Source organism: Myxine glutinosa, chromosome 6 (genome assembly GCF_964187855.1).
Source record: "Myxine glutinosa chromosome 6, kmMyxGlut1.1, whole genome shotgun sequence".
Taxonomy (NCBI): Eukaryota; Metazoa; Chordata; class Myxini; order Myxiniformes; family Myxinidae; genus Myxine; species Myxine glutinosa.
The window spans coordinates 74,820,174-74,840,821 of NC_136266.1; the positions used below are offsets into that span (position 1 = coordinate 74,820,174).

The 20,648-nt window shown below is 46.6% G+C and overlaps 1 protein-coding gene across 1 annotated transcript in view; it reads left to right on the forward strand.

Annotated features, from left to right (window-relative positions):
• Window positions 1-809: 809 nt before the first annotated feature.
• LOC137429981 (inactive dipeptidyl peptidase 10) overlaps window positions 810-20,648 on the forward strand; it is a 380,373-nt gene continuing 360,534 nt past the window's right edge. Inside the window, exons 1-2 of the mRNA XM_068120409.2 lie at window positions 810-1,053; window positions 1,285-1,358. Coding sequence (XP_067976510.2) covers window positions 1,317-1,358 — 42 coding nt within the window. The 5' untranslated portion in view covers window positions 810-1,053; window positions 1,285-1,316. The remainder of the gene's footprint in view (window positions 1,054-1,284; window positions 1,359-20,648) is intronic.

The window sequence follows — 20,648 nt, forward strand, 5'->3', positions numbered from 1 at the left end:
TTCGATTTTGGTGCAGATCCAGCCTATCAGTGGGATACAAAGCGTAAACTGTTCAGCCTGGCGGAGGTATGCAAATACACATTGTTCTGTTTTGCCAAGTGTCGCTCTATAAGTAATTTTTCATTTGTTTGTTTGTGAACACAATATCTCAAACAGTTGTGGACGGATTCGGACAAAATTTGGCAGAGATGTAGCGTATGTGACAAGGACGAAATGATGAGATTTTGGTGAAGATCCGGATTCGGATCCGGCTCGTAGCATTTTGTAAGTGATTCTTCACCATTGGGAGATAAGGACAAAAACGATACATAGCAGGATATCTGAAAAGGTTAAGGATGGATTCGGACGAAACTCGGTGGACAGGTTGGGTGTCTGGCAAGGACAAATAGATTCGATTTTGGTGAAGATCTGAATATGGATTCGGATATGAGAAATTTTTTTGGGGGGGGGGGAGGATTCATCACCATTGAGTGATATGGCCAACCAGGTGGAGGTATGCTCTCTACTGAGTGCCGTTTTAGTTATATATTTAATTACATCACATCCCCGAAATCTTCCCAGCGTAGCGTTTTGCCAGGATCAGATTCCAATTCTGCTGGACGAGGGACTTGGGGGAAGGAAGGGGGTGAGGGAGGGTGTATTAGTGTATTACTGAGTTTAATTTTTATTTTGCGTACGAGGGTAACTGACCTTGAATCAGGTGATGGTATCGGTGTGAATGTGGGATTTGAGGGGGTAAACCATCCCACAAACTGCGAGAGAGAGATCCTCTTTCTAACCCTCCAACCCTCCCCTAGTTCGCACCCGGAATGGTACGTTCCAGTAATGAAGGCAGGGCGAATGTAGTGTGTTTTGTCCGGGCCGGTCCTCCTAACTGGTGTACGGCTGCAGACATCAGTATACAGGTGTAGGTAGTAAAGGTGTAGCGTCGAACGGAGCGATGACCCGGCGGTGTTTCAGGAAAGTTTGATGGAAATGCAAAGAATAAACGGAACACCTTTATCCGGCACCCCGGGCGCTCCAGTCTAGACCTTCGCGGCTTCGCACTTCCAGGTAACCAGGGATTTCTTCCGCTTTGTGCGCAGGTCCACCTCAGTGTGCAGGTCTTGTTCAGATCTCTTGATGTACTTACTAACACTGATCGCCTATTGTAACGGGGTATTTGGTTAACACAGTAACGCCGTGTTCGAGGATCTATTCCAAATGGCTAGCTGTGCTTCGGACACAATTTCCTACTATCTGTGTCTGTCTCATCGTTGGTCGACACTTCTTTCTCATTGCCAGTCCTCGCTGAAGTCCGTCCGAGCATTCCAACCATGACGACGAGCAAGGACGGCATGCAGTCGTCTCAAGAGCAGGTGGGCTATAGAGAGTGCCCCGCACTCCTCCCTGCACTGTCTGCACTCTCCCTGCATTGTCTACACACTTGTCCGTGCTCATTCTGCATTGTCCGCGCTCTCTGCATTGTCCTCACTCTCGCACCGCACTCTCCCTGCATTATACGCACATTCTGTCCGCGCTCTCCCTGCAGTGTCCGCACACTTGTCTGCAATTATTCTGCATTGTCCGCACACTTGTCCGCGCTCTCCCTGCACTTTCCACAGTCCGCACATTTGTCTGCACTGTCCGCACACTGGTCCGCGCTCTCCCTGCACTGTCTGAACACTTGTCCCTGCTCTATCTGCTCTGCCCGCGCTCTCCCTACACTGTTCACACTCTCTGTCCGCGCTCTCCCTGCACTGTCTGCGATCTCCCTGCAGTGTTCACACACTCTGTCTGCACTCTCCCTGCAGTGTTCACACTCTCTGTCCACTCTCCCTGCACGGTCTGCGCTCTCCCTGCAGTGTTCACACATTCTGTTCGCGCTCTCCCTGCAGTGTTCACACACCCTGTCCACGCTCTCCGTGCACTGTTCACACACTCTGTCCATGCTCTCCCTGCACTGTTTATGCACTCTGTCCGCTCCCTCCCTACAGTGTCCACACACTCTCTCCGCACTCTCTCTCTGCACTGTCCACACACTCTGTCCATGCCCTCCCTGCACTGTTCATACACTCTCTCCATGCTCTCCCTGCACTGTCCACACACTCTGTCCGCGCTCTCCCTGCACTGTCTGCGCTCTCCCTGCAGTGTTCACACACTCTGTGTGCGCTCTCCCTGCAGTGTTCACACACTCTGTCCATGCTCTATCTGCACTGTCCGCGCTCTCCCTACACTGTTCACACTCTCTGTCCGCGCTCTCCCTGCACTGTCTGCGCTCTCCCTGCAGTGTTCACACACTCTGTCTGCACTCTCTCTGCAGTGTTCACACACTCTGTCTGCACTCTCCCTGCAGTGTTCACACACCCTGTCCGTGCTTTCCCTGCACTGTCTGCGCTCTCCCTGCAGTGTTCACACACTCTGTCTGCGCTCTCCCTGCAGTGTTCACACTCTCTGTCCGTGCTTTCCCTGCACTGTCTGCGCTCTCCCTGCAGTGTTCACACACTCTATCCACGCTCTCCCTGCACTGTTCACACACTCTGTCCATGCTCTCCCTGCACTGTTCATGCATCTGTCCGCTCCCTCCCGACATTGTCCACACTCTCTCTCCGCACTCTCTCTCTGAACTGTTTACACACTCTGTCCGCGCTCTCCCTACACTGTTCATACACTCTGTCCACGCTCTCTCTGCACTGTTCATAGACACTGTCGGCGCTCTCTCTCTCTGCACTGTTCATACACTCTCTCCACGCTCTCCCTGCACTGTCCACACACTCTGTCCATGCTCTCCCTGCACTGTGCATACACTCTCTCCATGCTCTCCCTGCACTGTCCACGCACTCTGTCCACGCCCTCCCTGCACTGTTCATACACTCTCTCCATGCTCTCCCTGCACTGTCCACACACTCTGTCCGCGCTCTCCCTGCACTGTTCATACACTCTCTCTCCGCGCTCTCCCGACACTGTCCACACACTCTCTCCACGCTCTCCCTGCACTGTCCACACACTCTGTCCATGCTCTCCCTGCACTGTGCATACACTCTCTCCATGCTCTCCCTGCACTGTCCACGCACTCTGTCCACGCCCTCCCTGCACTGTTCATACACTCTCTCCATGCTCTCCCTGCACTGTCCACACACTCTGTCCGCGCTCTCCCTGCACTGTTCATACACTCTCTCTCCGCGCTCTCCCGACACTGTCCACACACTCTCTCCGTGCTCTCCCTGCACTGTTCACACACTCTGTCCGCGCCCCCCCCCCTGCACTGTTCATACACTCTCTCCGTGCTCTCCCTGCACTGTCCACACACTCTGTCCGCACTCTCCCTGCACTGTTCATACACTCTCTCTCCGCGCTCTCCCTACACTGTCCACACACTCTCTCCGCGCTCTCCCTGCACTGTTCACACACTGTCAACGCTCTCCCTGCACTGTTCATACACTCTGTCCACGCTCTCCCTGCACTGTTCATACACTCTGTCCGCGCTCTCCCTACATTGTCCACACACACTCTCCGCGCTCTCCCTGCACTGTTCACACACTCTGTCCGCGCTCTCCCTGCACTGTTCATACACTCTGTCCGCTCTCTCCCTACACTGTCCACACACTCTGTCCATGCTCTCCCTGCACTGTTCATACACTCTCTCCACGCTCTCCCTGCACTGTCCCCACACACTGTCCACGCTCTCCCTGCACTGTTCATACACTCTCTCTCTCCGCGCTCTCCCTGCACTGCCCCCACACTCTGTCCGCGCTCTCCCTGCACTGTCCCCTCTCTCTCTCCGCGCTCTCCCTGCAGTGTTCACACACTCTGTCCATGCTCTCCCTGCCCTGTTCACACACTCTGTCCGCACTCTCCTTACATTGTCCGCACACTCTGTCCGCACTCTCTCTCTCTCTCTCTGCGCTGTCCGCACTCTCCATGCATTCATTAAGCTCCCAGCCGACACTGCTCGCACTCCGTTCCACCTGCAGCACCTCGAACAGCGCACCTTGATTCATCCCGTGAGTTTTTCTTGACCAACGTGTCCACAATTTCATCAAACGGGAATGTTTCTTACAATGAAAAATTTATCCCTCAGATGTCCGCGACTCGTGAACGGTGGGACATTTGGGTGTAAAAACGATGAAATGATCCGGATCGTGCATGGTTTCGTGTTGTCTTTGTAATTGTAATATAATATACAGTGGTTGTTCCGATATGTAATCGATTGTGGTGATAATACATCCTTATATATTTTATTTCACAACCCCAGGTTATGGTGATATTATGAACACGTTCTTCTATGTGTTCTGTGTTCTATTAATACGTTCTTCTTGGAGTGTGTGATTATTTGTTAGAAAGTGCTTGATTTCCAGGTAGAACACAGCTCAGACCTGTACGGTGTACCTCGATAGCGTGATGACGTCATTTTTCAAACCTGCTCCACGTTTTCATATTCCCATAGTGTGGCAGTGCACAAAGGCATTGCTGGTCATTCATTCTTGTTAGAGTTGTGTCGTGCGTTCTTTTTGGGGTTGTGTTCGTGCCTTCATCTTGGAGTTGTGTTTCTGTGTTCTTCTTGGAGTTGTGTTTGTTTGTGTGTTCTTCTTGGAGTTGTGTTCGTGCGTTCTTCTTGGAGATGTGTTTCTGTGTTCTTCTTGGAGTTGTGTTTGTTTGTGTGTTCTTCTTGGAGTTGTGTTCGTGCCTTCTTCTTGGAGTATTGTTTCTGTGTTCTTCTTGGAGTTGTGTTTGTTTGTGTGTTCTTCTTGGAGTTGTGTTCGTGCATTCTTCTTTGAGTTGTGTTCGTGTGTTCTTCTTGGAGTTGTGTTTGTGCGTTCTTCTTGGTGCGTTCTTGCGTTCTTCTTGGGGTTGTGTTCGTGCGTTCTTTTTGGTGCGTTCTTCTTCGTGCGTTTGTGCGTTCTTCTTGGGGTTGTGTTTGTGCGTTCTTCTTGGAGTTGTGTTCGTGCGTTCTTCTTGGAGTTGTGTTCGTGCGTTCTTCTTGGTGCATTCATGCGTTCTTCTTGGTGCGTTCGTGCGTTCTTCTTGGGGTTGTGTTTGTGCGTTTTTCTTGGGGTTGTGTTCGTGCGTTTTTCTTGAGGTTGTGTTCGTGCGTTCTTCTTGGTGCGTTCTTCTTGGTGTGTTTGTGCGTTCTTCTTGGGGTTGTGTTCGTGCGTTCTTCTTGGAGTTTTGTTTGTGTGTTCTTCTTGGTGTGTTCGTGCATTCTTCTTGGGGTTGGGTTTGTGCGTTCTTCTTGGTGTTGTGTTCATGCATTCTTCTTGGGGTTGTGTTCGTGCGTTCTTCTTGGGGTTGTGTTTGTGTGTTGTTCTTGCGGTTGTGTTTGTGTGTTGTTCTTGGGGTTGTGTTTGTGTGTTCTTCTTGGGGTGTGTTTGTGTGTTCCTCTTGGAGTTGTGTTTGTTTGTTTTCTTCTGAGTTGTGTTTGTTTGTGTGTTCTTCTTTGAGTTGTTTGTTTGTGTGTTCTTCTTAAGGGTTGTGTTTGTTTGTGTGTTCTTCTTGGGGTTGTGTTTGTTCTTGTTTGGGTTGTGTTTGTGTGTTCTTCTTGGGGTGTGTTCTTATTGGGGTGTTTGTGTGTTCTTCTTGGAGTTGTGTTTGTTTGTGTGTTCTTCTTTGAGTTGTGTTTGTTTGTGTGTTTTTCTTTGAGTTGTGTTCGTTTGTGTGTTCTTCTTGGAGTTGTGTTTGTTTGTGTGTTCTTCTTGGAGTTGTGTTTGTTTGTGTGTTCTTCTTGGAGTTGTGTTTGTTTGTGTGTTCTTCTTCTTGTTCCGCTGTGCGCTTTTGTCATGCACTGAGTGCAGGTGAAATATAAAATATTTTTGGATTATGTTGTTGTTGCTGTGTGTGTAAACAGAAACAGGTGTACCCATCCTAACCTGTCGAACGCATTGGCTGGCATGAGACGAGGGAATGAAATGAAGGCAATCCGAGAATGCTTCCTTTCCCAAGTGGGATTTCCGGGCTGTTGGCGAACCGTACAGACGGACATGGTGGTGCGGAGGTCGTTTGCTTAGCAATGAGCTTTCTAATCTGGGTTTGTTTCCCGACCCCACTACAGGTGGTGGGTGGTTCGTTTGCAGCCTCCCTGCTGCTGGTTGCATCATTTTTCAGTGGGCCCGTCTGTCTGCAATGCCTCTCTATAACCAGTACCGGGTACTCATTTTGCCGACCTCGGAAGGATGACAGGCTGAGTCAACCCCACCTGGCATTAATTCAACAGGATTCGAACTAAGGACCTTAGGATCCCAAGCCTACCACCCTAACCATTAGGCCAACACCAGGTATCCCACTATAGGTGTTTCACTTGCAAGATGTTGGATCATAAGATGCGCCATCGCTTGGATGGACATTAAGCCGGGTGTCCTATCTGCTATCGGCTGCTGGACATTAACGATCTCACGGTGTCGTTCATGAAATGGAGGTGTGTTATCGCCGGCACTCTGAACAAATTATTAATTCCTGAAATACTCCCGTTCAGTCGAACCACAGGCCTCACCAGCCGGTTCCGAAAGACTTGGGTCTAGTCCTTTCCCCTGGCGACCCCACACAAAGGTGCACGTTATTGGGGTAGTCGACCCGGTGGTAGTGGGCGTATACCCGGTGGTCAGTGGTGTCACATAAGTTCATACGAAAGGTGTTCCAAATTCTCTCGGAATGAGATCCTCACAAGTGTCCAAGAGTCTCCAAGGTTTTCCCCCATTTATAAACACGTGATTAGGAAAGAAATGTACTTCTCTGCTCATTGCACAAATATCTGTGGGAACAGACAAATTTTTTCTTGGATTATTGTGACTAGTGAGATACCCGTGCTGCGCACGGGTGGGAGGCCAGAAGCAAACAGGCAATGCAGATACAGCGAATGCTAAAAAATGAAACCAATAAATTCCACATTCCTGTAGCACTTTCAGTCGCATGCCAGACATGGACAGCAAGTTCGTGAAGGACTTTCATGAAAAACGTACCCCTTCGCAAACAAACGGGTACGTTCACGTACAGAAACATCGATCGTGGGTCTGTGGCGAATCTGCATTTCGAGATCCACGAAGTTCACGTTTGGAAAGTAGAAACCATCACGGAATGTTGTCATTTACTTGAACTCGACATCTCTTTTTTCATTCCAAACACCATAACTCCAATCACAAATTAATCACAAAATATACTTTTAACAACATTGTTAATGTTTCCTTCATTGTAAAAACTACCAAGTCAACAGTTAAAAGGATTTTGAGCCAATAGGTGTTACGGCCTTGGCAAGATCGATGGAGACAGTGATCTGTTAGCTTATTCACCGCCCAAATAGCTATGTGGATTCTCTCATGTCGAGATTAAACCCACGCCGTTTGAACTTTGGCCGAGGTCATTATATACTTTTAATGATGTTTATATATGAATCAAAAAGAATATAATTGGTTTTGGGTCATCCTTTCCACATATCTCGTGGGATTGTGAGTTGGAGAGATGACCATGATGGCGGGGAGGGGGTTGGCATTCTCTCAAGCAGGGATTCAACCCATGTCCTTATAAAAGGTCTTTGTCCGAGGTCACCGAGTCCGATCGGTGCAGCCGATCAGTGCAGCGGTGCAGCCGTTTGTGCGGCATCCGGGAAAATAACGTTATGCAGGAGTCCAAACCTGAAAATGCTGGAGGTCAAAGCTGAAATTCGAAAAACAATATACCCTATTTTACTCCAGGAGATCACAGGATTACCCACCCAAAATATCGTTGCGATCAGTTCAGCCGTTTTTGTGGTACCTTCGAATGGACGGACGGACGGACGGACAGACATTTGGTGAATTATAGTAAGATTATGACGTTCCGAGCACTTTTTGAATGCCCCTCATGTCTGACCGATCGGCGTGGTACTCTTCCATCGTGAGGATGCCATGACTACCAGCCAAGTCGTTCCTTCGCTAGCAGATGCGCTCTAAAATTCCGCCTGTATTTGGAGGGAGATATTTTCACACCAAATATCAGCAGAAATGTACTAAATTGTATCTTGTGGTCTCGTGGACGTGTATTGTACTTGAGGTAAGCAGGATGGTCTCCAGGTATCGCCTAGAAGCTGTCTAGCCTGGGTTTGAATCCCGACTCAGCTATTTGGCAGGCAGGGTGATCCATCATTGTGTGTGCACTTCCCTCGGATGAACGTTAAACAGGCGTCCTGTCCGCTGACATTAGTTGGGGGACGTTAAAGACCCCACGGTGTCCTTTACGAAGAGTAGGTGAGCTATCGCCGGCACCATGAACAAATTACAAAACACCTGCCATAAATACTACTGGTGCTGGGCAAGCAATGGCAAATCACCCAGTATAGTATTTACCATGAAACTGCTTCGGCAGCACCAACACCCTGTAACAGAGTATGTTACATCAGATTGTACATAACATATTTTTGAGCGATTACAATGCGTGTTCATAGTTCATACTTTTCTCAAATTCCTACTCACAATGAGTGAGTGTTTGTGCCAGGTTTGAAAATCCGACGTTTGAATCTCACCTTTCATAGTAATCACCGATCTGGTTGTCCAGACACCCCCGTTGTGTCATTGAATGACAATTTCCATCACGGTTCGGTATACGTATGTTATGTACGTGCAGTTCATGAAAATTACCATTCCTGATGAGGGTTAAAGTACAATTACGTCATCGATGTTTGCTGATGTCAGATCACAACCAGATGCTGCTGGTACTCATTATAAACACTTTTACATCGTTTACCCGTTAGACAAGATGAGTAGCGAGGTGGAGATACAGTTCTGCTGGTGGTACAGTCCCGGTGGAGATGTGTTCAGGCAAGATATGCGTTCTGGCAAGATATGCGTTCTGGCAAGATATGCATTCTGGCAAGATATGCGTTCTGGCAAGATATGCATTCTGGCAGGATATGCATTATGGCAAGATATGCATTCTGGCAAGATATGCGTTCTGGCAAGATATGCGTTCTGGCAAGATATGCGTTCTGGCAAGATATGCATTCTGGCAAGATATGCGTTCTAGCAAGATATGCGTTCTGGCAAGATATGCGTTCTGGCAAGATATGCGTTATGGCAAGATATGCGTTATGACAAGATACGCATTCTGGCAAGATATGCATTTTGGCAAGATATGCGTTCTGGCAAGATATGCGTTCTGGCAAGATATGCGTTCTGGCATGATATGCGTTTGTCAAGATATGCGTTCTGGCAAGATATGCGTTTGGCAAGATATGCGTTCTGGCAAGATATGCGTTTGGCAAGATATGCGTTCTGGCAAGATATGCATTCTGGCAAGATATGCGTTTGTCAAGATATACATTTGTCAAGATATGCGTTTGGCAAGATATGCGTTCTGGCAAAATATGCGTCCTAGCTGGAGATGCATGCCGGGTTGAGATGCCTGCAGGATGGAGATGCGTGCCGGGTGGAGATGCGGGCCGGGTGGAGATGCGGGCCGGGTGGAGATGCGGGCCGGGTGGAGATGCGTGCCGGGTGGAGATGCGTGCCGGGTGGAGATGCGTGCCGGGTGGAGATGCGTGCCGGATGGAGATGCGTGCCGGGTGGAGATGCGTGCCGGGTGGAGATGCGTGCCGGGTGGAGATGCGTGCCGGGTGGATATGCGTGCCGGGTGGATATGCGTGCCGGGTGGATATGCGTGCCGGGTGGATATGCGTGCCGGGTGGATATGCGTGCCGGGTGGATATGCGTGCCGGGTGGATATGCGTGCCGGGTGGAGATGCGGGCCGGGTGGAGATGCGTTTGGCAAGATATGCGTCCTAGCTGGAGATGCGTGCCGGGTGGAGATGCATTCTGGCAAGATATGCGTTCTAGCTGGAGATGCATGCCAGATGGAGATGTGTGCCGGGTGGAGATGTGTGCCGGGTGGAGATGCATGCCGGGTGGAGATGCATGCCCGGTGGAGATGCGTGCCTGGTGGAGATGCATGCCGGGTGGAGATGCGTACCGGGTGGAGATGTGTTCTGCAAGATATGCGTCCTAGCTGGAGATGTTGCCAGATGGAGATGCGTGCCGGGTGGAGATGCGTGCCAGGTGGAGATGCATGCCGGGTGGAGATGCGTACCGGGCGGAGATGTGTTCTGCAAGATATGCGTCCTAGCTGGAGATATGTGCCGGGTGGAGATGCCTGCCAGATGGAGATGGTGTCAGGTGGAGATGCGTGCCAGGTGGAGATGCGTGCCTGGTGGAGATGCGTGCCGGGTGGAGATGCGTGCCGAGTGTAGATGCATGTCAGATGGAGATGCGTGCCTGGTGGAGATGCATGCCGGGTGGAGATGCGTGCCGAGTGTAGATGCATGTCAGATGGAGATGCGTGCCTGGTGGAGATGCGTACTGGGTGGAGATGCGTGCTGGGTGGAAATGCAAGGCCAGTGGAGATACTTGGGTATATTACTCTACCACCATGGTAAAAATCCCCACTCATTTTCAGAGTGTCAGAGGATTTTCCAGAGTGTCAGAGAGATCATTGATGAAGACCAGAAAAAGCACAGGGCCCAGAACACTGCATTGAGGAACTCTAGCCTGAACAGGAAGAGATGAGAGAATTCCATTCAGGGCCACATGTTGACTGCGAGCGGAGAGGAAGTCCGCAAGCCATGCGTGAAGATTTCTATGGATACCATAAGAGGAGAGTTTGGTGAGCAGAGCGGGGTGCCAGACCATATCGAAGGCACGAGATATGTCAAGGGAGACGGCTCTGATTTCCTGTTTGGCTTTGAGGATCTTCTTAGTTATTAGAAAATGTGCATTAGAAGGATAATTTCACTCCACCCCTCTCTATACCATCTCCAGGTGCTGCATGGCGTCATCGCCAGGCACTGAAGGGGGCCCCACCATGTTGTGCGCCAAAAAGGAGTACTCAAATTTCACTCTATTTGTTCATTATGCCTTTGCCTCCGAAGGTAGCTGGAGGCATTATGTTTTTGGGTTGTCCGTCCGTCCGTACGTACGTCCGTCCGTCCGTCCGGGTTAAACCTCGTTTTTCTCAGCAACCACATGCCCGATTGAGACAAAACCTTTAGGGTAGGAGCGACACCCATGCAGAATGCTTTTGTGATCATTATGATGTCAGAGGTCACGTGGTATGGTCGCCATCTTGGATTAAACGCAAATAATTAAAAATAATATTTCTCGGGAACCACTGAATGGAAACAAAATTTGAAACTTGGCACATTGTCAAGTACTCCCAATGGGGAGCAAAAGCATGATAATGATGACATCATCGGTGAAGTGGTATACCAGCCAAAAATGTTTTAATCGAATTCCTTATCCTAAAAATCTGAAATTCCCTGCATATGATCTATGACCCATTTGTATTGAAATATTAGATTTATGGCATCATAGGTAACATGGTTTGGCAGCCACATTGGATTTTACCTAAAGCCTTACAAAAACATCTCCCAAACCATCAAATTGATGGACTCGAAACTTTACGTGTGTCATTGACTCAGCATGGCAATTAAAAGTTGATCATGAAAACGTCATTGGTCACATAGTGTGGCAGCCATATTTGATTGAAGGAAATATTAAATAATTACATCTCTGAAACCGCTTACCCTATCGATGCAGAATTTTTAAAATGTCATCTAACACCATTGTTGCATATAGTTTGAAAATGATGACATTGTAGGTCACGTGATTTGGCAGCCATCTTGGATAGAAAAACAAACCTTATCCGATTAGCACAAAACTTCACAAACGTGATCCCCTACCCATACATATGTAGAGTGTACATTTTTCATGTCATATGTCATGTGGTTTGGCAGCCATATTAGCTTGAAAGCCGATGTAGATGCCTTCTCCCTTCTCCGAAATAGCTTCACCAATCGATGTGAAAACTGTCCTGTCTGGTAAAATTGGGATACTTGAAAACAGCTGAATGGATTTAAATCAAACTTGTTTATTTTTAGGACAGTGAACGAGGGCATCTACCCATTGCCATGCACAGGGACTACGTGGAGGCATATTTGTGAAACAGTCGCATTGCTCTAGTGTTTTTCTTGTTTGTTCGGGCGATATCTGAGACATCCTTTAAGCTAGGAAGCTAAAAGTTGGCCACAATAGTGACCAAGTGATTTGGCTGTAAAGGGTATTTTTGATTTATTGATTAATCAATTAATTATTTAATTTTTCGGTTAATGACTTTATTTTCGAAAAGTTACAGATTCGGATAAAACAGTGGTGGTTTAGGTATGCTATTAGTCAATTGATAAAAAAAATAATTATTTTACAATTATTATTAATTTATTTTAATTACACAATTAATCAGTTATTCAATCAATTATTGTCCACTGCTCCCTGTCATATCCCGGTGTGTACCCTGGTTTAGAATAGGTACATCGTATCCCTGCGTGTCGTAGGAGGCGACTAAGAGGGTTGGCGTCAGGAAGGGCATCTGGCCATAAAAACATTGCCTCAAAAAAAGAGGGCTAACCCCCACTCTAGCAGGGAAAATGGCTTTAAAATGCATGTTGTTGTTGTTTGTTGTTTCTCCCTCTAAATTCAATCTCCATGTGCTGCAAGACGGCATCGCCGGGCACCCAAGGTGCCCTGGCAATGTCGCGCACTGGAGGATGTGTTATTTATTTATTTGGCATGGGGTCTACTTGTTCTGTATAACTTTACTCAAGGTTTCTTGAACACTAATCTCGAGATCGCCATGCTGCTACTTCTTTAGTCATCCATCATGTGTGAACGACTTGCCCCATCCACTCCCTTTGCCATCACAATGCTGGTAGTGGAGATGTGTCCTGCTATCCACATTTGCTAATCCTCTAAGGAACCATCTGCATTTTACATATGCATACAAAATGCTGGAATTTTGATGACATTCTTCCATTGATCCTGTCTCTTTTCGTATACAAAGTTGAGGCTCGTGGAAGAGCTTGAAAACATAAGATGCAGGTCAGGTGGAGGTGCAGGCCAAAAATGCATATTCCAAGTGTTTGATCAGGACGTAATGCAACAAAAGGAACAGTAGAAAGAGAGGAGGGATACACACCAACATCAGTGTTGAGGGATAAAATAGAGGCAAACACTTAGACAAATAAGGGATTTGGGGAAGAAAGGAGGGGAAGGAGAGCATGAACGGGGTAGACAATATGGATAAGGAAGCAAATTCTCAGGAAGGAAAATTTGGAAGGATGCTGAGATGGTGGTGAACAACTATCTTGAAGGCCTTGAGGGAAGAATGATATTGAAGGGAATGTTAGAAAAGCGAAATGAATGATTGGAGGTGAACAGTGATCCTGGATTTAGATATTTTCACCAGAAGGGCATTGTTGCTGGATAGCGTTCACCCTGCAGAAACCTGGGGTTGAGGTGGGGGACGGGACAAAGCATGGAAAGAGTAGAGGGTGCAAGACCAGAAAGGAGGTGACAGAAAACAGAGAGACCACCCACCTGTTTGCAACGTGGAAGTGATAGGCCCATAGATTCAGCTTCATCGTAACAGATTCCAATGATCTCGAAGGCCTTGGTTTCCATGGGGTCAAGCTCAGCAAGATGTGAAGCAGGGGCACTAGCCCAGAGGCGAGAGCATTACTCAAGCTGTGGATGAAGACCTTGTATGTGTGTACAAGTTAATGTGTGCCAAGGGAAGGAATTTGCATGACAGAGGATGTCCATCTGGTGACTGGCTTTGGTGGCCAACTTATATAAATATGGTTTGTCGAAGAAAGCTAATAACTGATAGGGACACTCAAATGTTTGAATGACTGAACTTCTTCAAGACGATTATTAAGGAAGTACTGTATATGGAAGGGTTTGCCAAACTGTCCTCAGAGAGACAGAGACAGAGAGAGAGATAGAGAGGTAGAGCGACACACACACACACACACACACACACACACACACACACACACACACACACACACACACACACGGACAGATAGGGATAGGATTTAAAGACATATTCAAAGTGTTTCACCAGCTTGTGATTTTTACGGCATAGCCCATAAGGCAAAGCCGTCTAGAACAGTGTTTGTCCATCTGTATGTATGTCTTCTCAAACGTATACCAATCAGAGCTGAGGATCTGGTCATATGACAGGGTGATGCGATTACGTCTGCTGTCATTATGGCGATATGGCGGCTGACTCTCCACACTCCAGCATTTTGATCCAATTTCGTTAATATCGTCAAACCTGTCATATATCACAATCGCCATGCTCGACCTTGACGTTTTTCATTCAGTGTGAAACATAAACAAACCGATTGTTAAAATGACCATCAAATGTCGAAAGCATTGGCGTTACGTCTCTTCCATCAAAATGGTACGTATAGGCCTTAGGCTTCATGCCTCACCTCCGGACCGCTTTGGACAAATTTAGCCCAGGTTTCTTAATACAGTAGTGTATCGTTTCAGTAGTATCGTTTTCGTTATAGTAATAATAATGATATAGTAAATTTCACCATAACACTTTAATCCCAATGTCGTGAATACAAAGTTAATGGATTGAAGCGGTGTATGGTTCATGAATCAATGATAAGGGGTGTACGAAGCTAACGACCGCAGAACTAAGGAATTCGCCTCGGGTTTTTGATAGCATGTTATTAACCCAATCCTTGTGAGGTATATAGATTACGGTAGATCTTCCCTCAGTTCTGTAAGTTAAACTTACCTCACAGATGTCGGGATTCCTCCAAATTTCTTTGTTTAATGTTATAAACAGCATTAGGGACTGTTTAAAAAGCTAATCATAGGTGTTTGTGGTTTATGATATATTACAAGCCCGGCTACGCCGCTGTTAAACTTTCGGTCCTGTTTTTCAATGTCTGAATAAAGGGAAGAGGCTGCAGCCTGCCTATATGAAGGATAATGGATGTCGTGACAGAGGGATGTGGGGAGGAAGAGGGTGGAGTCGTCAGCAAAAAGATATAAGATTTTCCAGAGGGTGAGAGATTGTTGATGGAGATTCGGAATAGGACAGGGCTCAAAACTCCAGCCTTAACAAGGAGAGGAGATGAAAGGATTCTGCTGTGAGCCTTTGGCTACGCGAATGGAAGAAGTCAGTAACCCATGTATGGAGTTGGCCTTGGATGCCATAGGCAGAGAGTTTGGAGAGTAAGGTGGTATGTCAGACTTTATCAAAAGCATGAGGTATCTCCAGAGAGACGGCTCTGATCTCATGTCTGACATTGAGGGCTTCCATCCAGTGTTTGGAGAGTCGAAGCAGCATGGTAAAGGTAAAGTAACCTGGTATGAATCTGACTTTGTGATCTGAGATAGTGAGATGAGGCCTTTGGAGAAAAGGAAGAATTTCATATAAACTGCGATGATGGATTCAATGACGTTGCTGATGATTGGTAGTATGCTGATAGGTCTGCAGTCAAGAGGATCAGTTTTTGTACCTTTTCATGAAATGCAATGATGTTGGCTGATTTCTATGCACATGAAAGATGACCTTGGGCAAATTATAGGGTGAAAAGGGCAGAGAGAGGAAGTGCAAGAGCAGCAGAGTAGGTGTTTATGACTCGTCAGCTGATGCCATCTGGCCCAGTTGCAGCCAAGGGTTGCCAGAAACTTCTCCACCTTCTCAGGTTCAAAAGACAGAGCCCAAGAGCAGTTGGTTACAACTGGGAAGGGTGGGTAGAGTAAGTGAGGGGCTGGGGACACAATATTTGGAAGCAAACACAGTATTGAGGTATTTGGCCCTCTCACTAGTGGACTCGGTTGTGGTGTCATTTGAAGTGAGGGAAGGGATGGAAGGGGAGCATACACGAGAGAGTGACTTCCAAGCCACCACCAGGTTTTAGAGGAGGGAGACAAGTTTGATAGTTAAATCATGAAGTTGGACAGATGTTGTTTTCTGACTCTCCTGAGAATGGGCACACATATATGTTGTGTGCTTTGTGGAATGATCTAAAATTGCCTTTGGTCGGGTTTGCCTTCCAGGAAGAGAAAGCAAGCTGTTACATTGAAACTTCACTGTCTTTTCCTCTTCCTTTCTCTCATCTGTAGAAGGCCCCTAACTGAAACACAAACTTTTGGATCATTGTGCCTAAAAATAGTCACGTTTGCTGAACAAATTAAAAGAAAGTAACACTTGTCAACAAGAAATATAAAGGTCAGAATCATCAGCCAGATGTGAATACACAATTACATTTTTCAACCTTATAACTTCAGTACCCACCAGCAATGTCTTCAGCTCCACAACAGCCTCTTCACGGTGGTTGTACCCCCCCCCCCACCACAACGTAAGTTTGGGGCCAAATCTTCTCCATTCTTCCTTCCATGCTGCCTGGATTTGTCAGGGCACCGCAGTCACGGTCAGAGTGCTCATCGGTCCCCATGGACCGGCCCTTTCCCTCTTGTCTCTGGCTTGCTCTCTCTCTCTCTCTCTCTCTCTCTCTCTCTCTCTCTCACTCTCACTCTCACTCTCACTGTCATAGCCCTGACTTTGTGAAGGCGGGGGGTACACCATCCTGGATGTGGGGGATCTCTGGGTCGCTCCTGTGAGCGATCGGCTGTCTCTGTGCCGTGGGCTTGTTCGAGAGAACTGTCCATGGCTACACAACAATAACAACAACTCCACAACAGCAATACTTGCTCTTTAAAGTTTAAGAAATACTGGAGTCGAATGCCAAATAAGATATTCTTCATCGTCTTGATTTGTACGCAGCAGGTGGCTTCAGGGTAGCATTATTTGCTGGGGATGAAGCTTCGCCGCTGATGCACTGCTCTCTAGGTCAGGGTAGGACCAGGTTAGCCCAGGTTTCAGGAACAGGAACACAGCACACATTGTACAGGAACACATTGTACATTGTACATTGTACAGGTACATTGTACCATTGTACCACATTGTACATTGTACAGGAACACAGCACACATTGGGGCCCGGTTATCTGTTTGATGAAGAAAAGGCAGTTTCGATGTGAAATCTTATAACTCCATACTTTGCTTTGATTTCTTACTGTGGATGTTAGAAGACTTCATCTAATCCTCAACTGTTCACTTAAGAACATTAATTATTAACACAAATTCTGACTCAGCTGTGCTGACCTTATTTTCATGGCATCTTCAAGGAAACACCATTGCGGGATAGTGCTCTGGATTGTTTCCCCAATTTACCTGCCCACTCTTCAATAGCATTGCGAGTTTTGCCGACTTGAGTTTTGCCGATTCGGCACCTTGGAATTTGTTTAGGATATCAGGGATAGCTCACCTTCTCTTCGCAAAGGACACTGTTGGATCTTTAACATCCATCAACGAATGCTGGCAGATGGGACGCCCATTTAATGTCTACCCGACTGACGTCACCCATATTAATAAATCACCCTGCCTGTGAAATATAGGGATGACAATTTTTAGCTGCGTTGAGAATCAAACCCAGGATAAACAGCTTTGAGGTGAGTGTGAAAATACTGCAATTAGTAATGTAGGCTCAATGTCTCTGGAGCTCTCCTGGACTTAGGTGTTTCTGGTGCATCTTCAGTGTGGTCTGGAAAAGACAACAATCACCCATTGTGATCAAAATCCTTTTCTTGGTATCTCAGCAAATGGAAAAAAGATTATTTTATTTTTTATAAACATTTTGACTACACAATAACCCTTTTAAAATTTGACGAAAATAATGATAATCTTGAGAAATGTTATGAAAAGTCTTGTTTGTGTCTAGTTTCATGAAAAGCCCACAGAAGGGATTGACGGACAATGTGTTGTGGGATAAGCTTCTAGATTTGTTAAGTAATAGGACAGGGGGATAATCAAAGTGAACAGGCTTCACAGAAACATTCAATGTGGGTCTTGCGAAAACGCAATGGACAATAAGTCTTTGGAAGGACTGGAGTCTGTCTGTGTCTGCAGAAAAAGAAAGGACGGCGAACTCCTTTCAACTTAATATTGAGAGGTTTGCTAACCGTCATAGGAGGGAAGGAAAAGCAATGGTTTCGGACATAAGCCCCTCTTCGATGCAAGAGGAAGGGTTCTTATTCATATATTTATGAAACTATAATTTGTATCGTGTTTATTAATATTGATAACCTAACCAATCCTAATGGTGTTTTCAGTGTTCCATTTGCGTACCCTTGGTCCCATCTCGATTGAAACCCACCTTCACCACCACAGTGCTGAGCTGGCATTTGATTCTTAGCCAACACGACTGTGCATTTGATTTGCAGCCTTCATGGTAACTGCGCATCTCAACTGTTCACTTAAGAACATTAATTATTAACACAAATTCTGACTCAGCTGTGCTGACCTTATTTTCATGGCATCTTCAAGGAAACACCATTGCGGGATAGTGCTCTGGATTGTTTCCCCAATTTACCTGCCCACTCTTCAATAGCATTGCGAGTTTTGCCGACTTGAGCGAATGCATATCATCAATTTCATTTCGATCCTGTTGGTCGCATGGTGACTGTACCACTTGTGCTGCAGTGCCCCATGCGAACATTAGGGCAGGAATATAGGAGTTGGCCAGGGTGCCGGCGACCAGTGGCCTACTTTTCTAGTTTTCTGAAAGCAAATGATGCTTCATCCTGTTTGTTTTTGAACCATGTGTGGAAACGAAGCCACATTGATTCGGCGGAACGTCTATTCCGAGATAGGTCACGTTCAGGTGGTATTCTCACCACACGGGAAGCCTCAGCTACACGTAAATCTCCTTGTGCTTGTCTCTAATTGGACAGGGGATGAATATTCGGCACCTCACAAGACACACATCTTCCTATTTATCTCTCTCTCTCTCTCTCCCTCTCCCTCTCCCTCTCCCTCTCTTTCCCTCTCTTTCCCTCTCGCCTGGTGTTGGATTAGCGGTTAGGGTGTCGGCTTGGGATCCTGGGGGGTTGACTCAGCCTGTCGTCCTTCCGAGGTTGGCAAATTGAGTACCAGTTCACTCGTAATTCCCTGTGTGTCGCAAGAGGCGACCAACAGGGTTGGCGGCAGGAAGGGCATCCGGCCGTAAAACATCGCTTCAAAAAGGGGACCAAGGTGCCCAAAATAGGCCAACCCCTGCCCTGCGGGGAAAAATGGCCTCTGAAGGTGGTTCTTTTTCTTTTTTTTCTCTTTCCCTCTCTCTCTCTCTTTCCACCAATCTCCCGGTTCGACGTTGTGTGGAGGAGGCATTCGCTTAGGGCGAAACGCCGTGATATCGCAGTCAGCAACTCGCAACTCTTTCGGGAAATGTCTTTTCACCTTAAATATCCTTTAAAGTTTATGGAACTGTAGTTTTGCACAAAATTCCAATGACGCATTCAATAATAAAAGCAAGCAAGATTATGTTATTATCCGAGTGCAATATCTGTTTCGCATAAAGTTATTTCCTCGAAACGAAATGCAGTTTGTCGTTCATTGTGTAATTAGTTTTAATTGCAATCTCTCCCAGAAGCATCCATGGGGACCGTCGCTCGTTCGATGCAATATCTCGGATGAGTCTAATGGAATTTGTCACGAAGCGAATAACATGGTGCCCAGCCCAAGCGGCCTTTTGGGCAGCCGTGCTGCCCTTACTGGCCGGATACGCTTCGTGTCCCCTGAGGAACAGGCTGTTTGTACAGGAACACAGCACACATTGGGGCCCGGTTATCTGTTTGATGAAGAAAAGGCAGTTTCGATGTGAAATCTTATAACTCCATACTTTGCTTTGATTTCTTACTGTGGATGTTAGAAGACTTCATCTAATCCTCGATGTTTGATTGTCATCAGCACCAACACTCTGTCTCCAGGGTGGTTAGGAATTGTCCCTTTCCTCCTGAATTGGAGAACTCACATTATTCATACATGAGGCATTCATAAATAAATTAATTGTGAGGGAGTTTGTGAAGTGGAGGAAAAGGAGTTGATACGTGATAAATAGATATTCTGCACCAGACCTTTAATAATGCTGAGGTCTGGATAAAAATGAAATCAATTGGATCTGGAACGTTCAGGATGATGTCATACTGTGAACAATTCGTTGCAGCTGACCCCTTTAACCCATAAGACCAACAGGGTAAACATGATGACTGCACATGGCAATGCTTCCCAGTTGGTTCTGGTGATCCTGCATTCTGTTAACGATGCATCCTCGAGTTTCTAGAGTTGTGGCAAAGCATCGATGCAGCAAGTGTTTCCTTTATTTAACACCACATGGAGTTTATCCAATGACATTAGGACGGATCTTTGTACCTTTACAAGAAATACAAGGACATACATAGACAACAGTCAATTCGACTGAGAATTTGAGATTTGAACCTGGGATCTACAGCATCACAAACTTTGATGAGGTGATGATGAGAGCTTTGATGAGAACACCAAATAGGCCGAATCTCATCATATCGTTTGATCTTACAAGAGAGTGACTATATATATATATATACTTGTGATGACATTGAAAAAAGCAATTTAATTGGTCACGTGGTTCTGTTTTGAGGAATCGCTTCAATATTCGGTTTGTTAGCAGTAACCGCGTTAGTTAAAATGTCCCTCTGACATCTCCCTTCCTGGTGGAAATAGCTCTTCCACACGACCCTCAGACCCTCACGACAAAGTTCCTGCTGCGGGGATTTGTTTTCACGAGAGGGATTTCTTCTTTGCTTCCAAATCGATACTTTGCATTTAGAAATCCTCACAAGTCTTGCTCTTCCTTTGATCTCACCGCCACATATTTCTTCCAACTCGGATTTATCACCCTCTGGGCATATAAACACCTCACACTATACATTACCATAGTCTCATTCATACATGAGCCTTATATCTTCCCAAGTT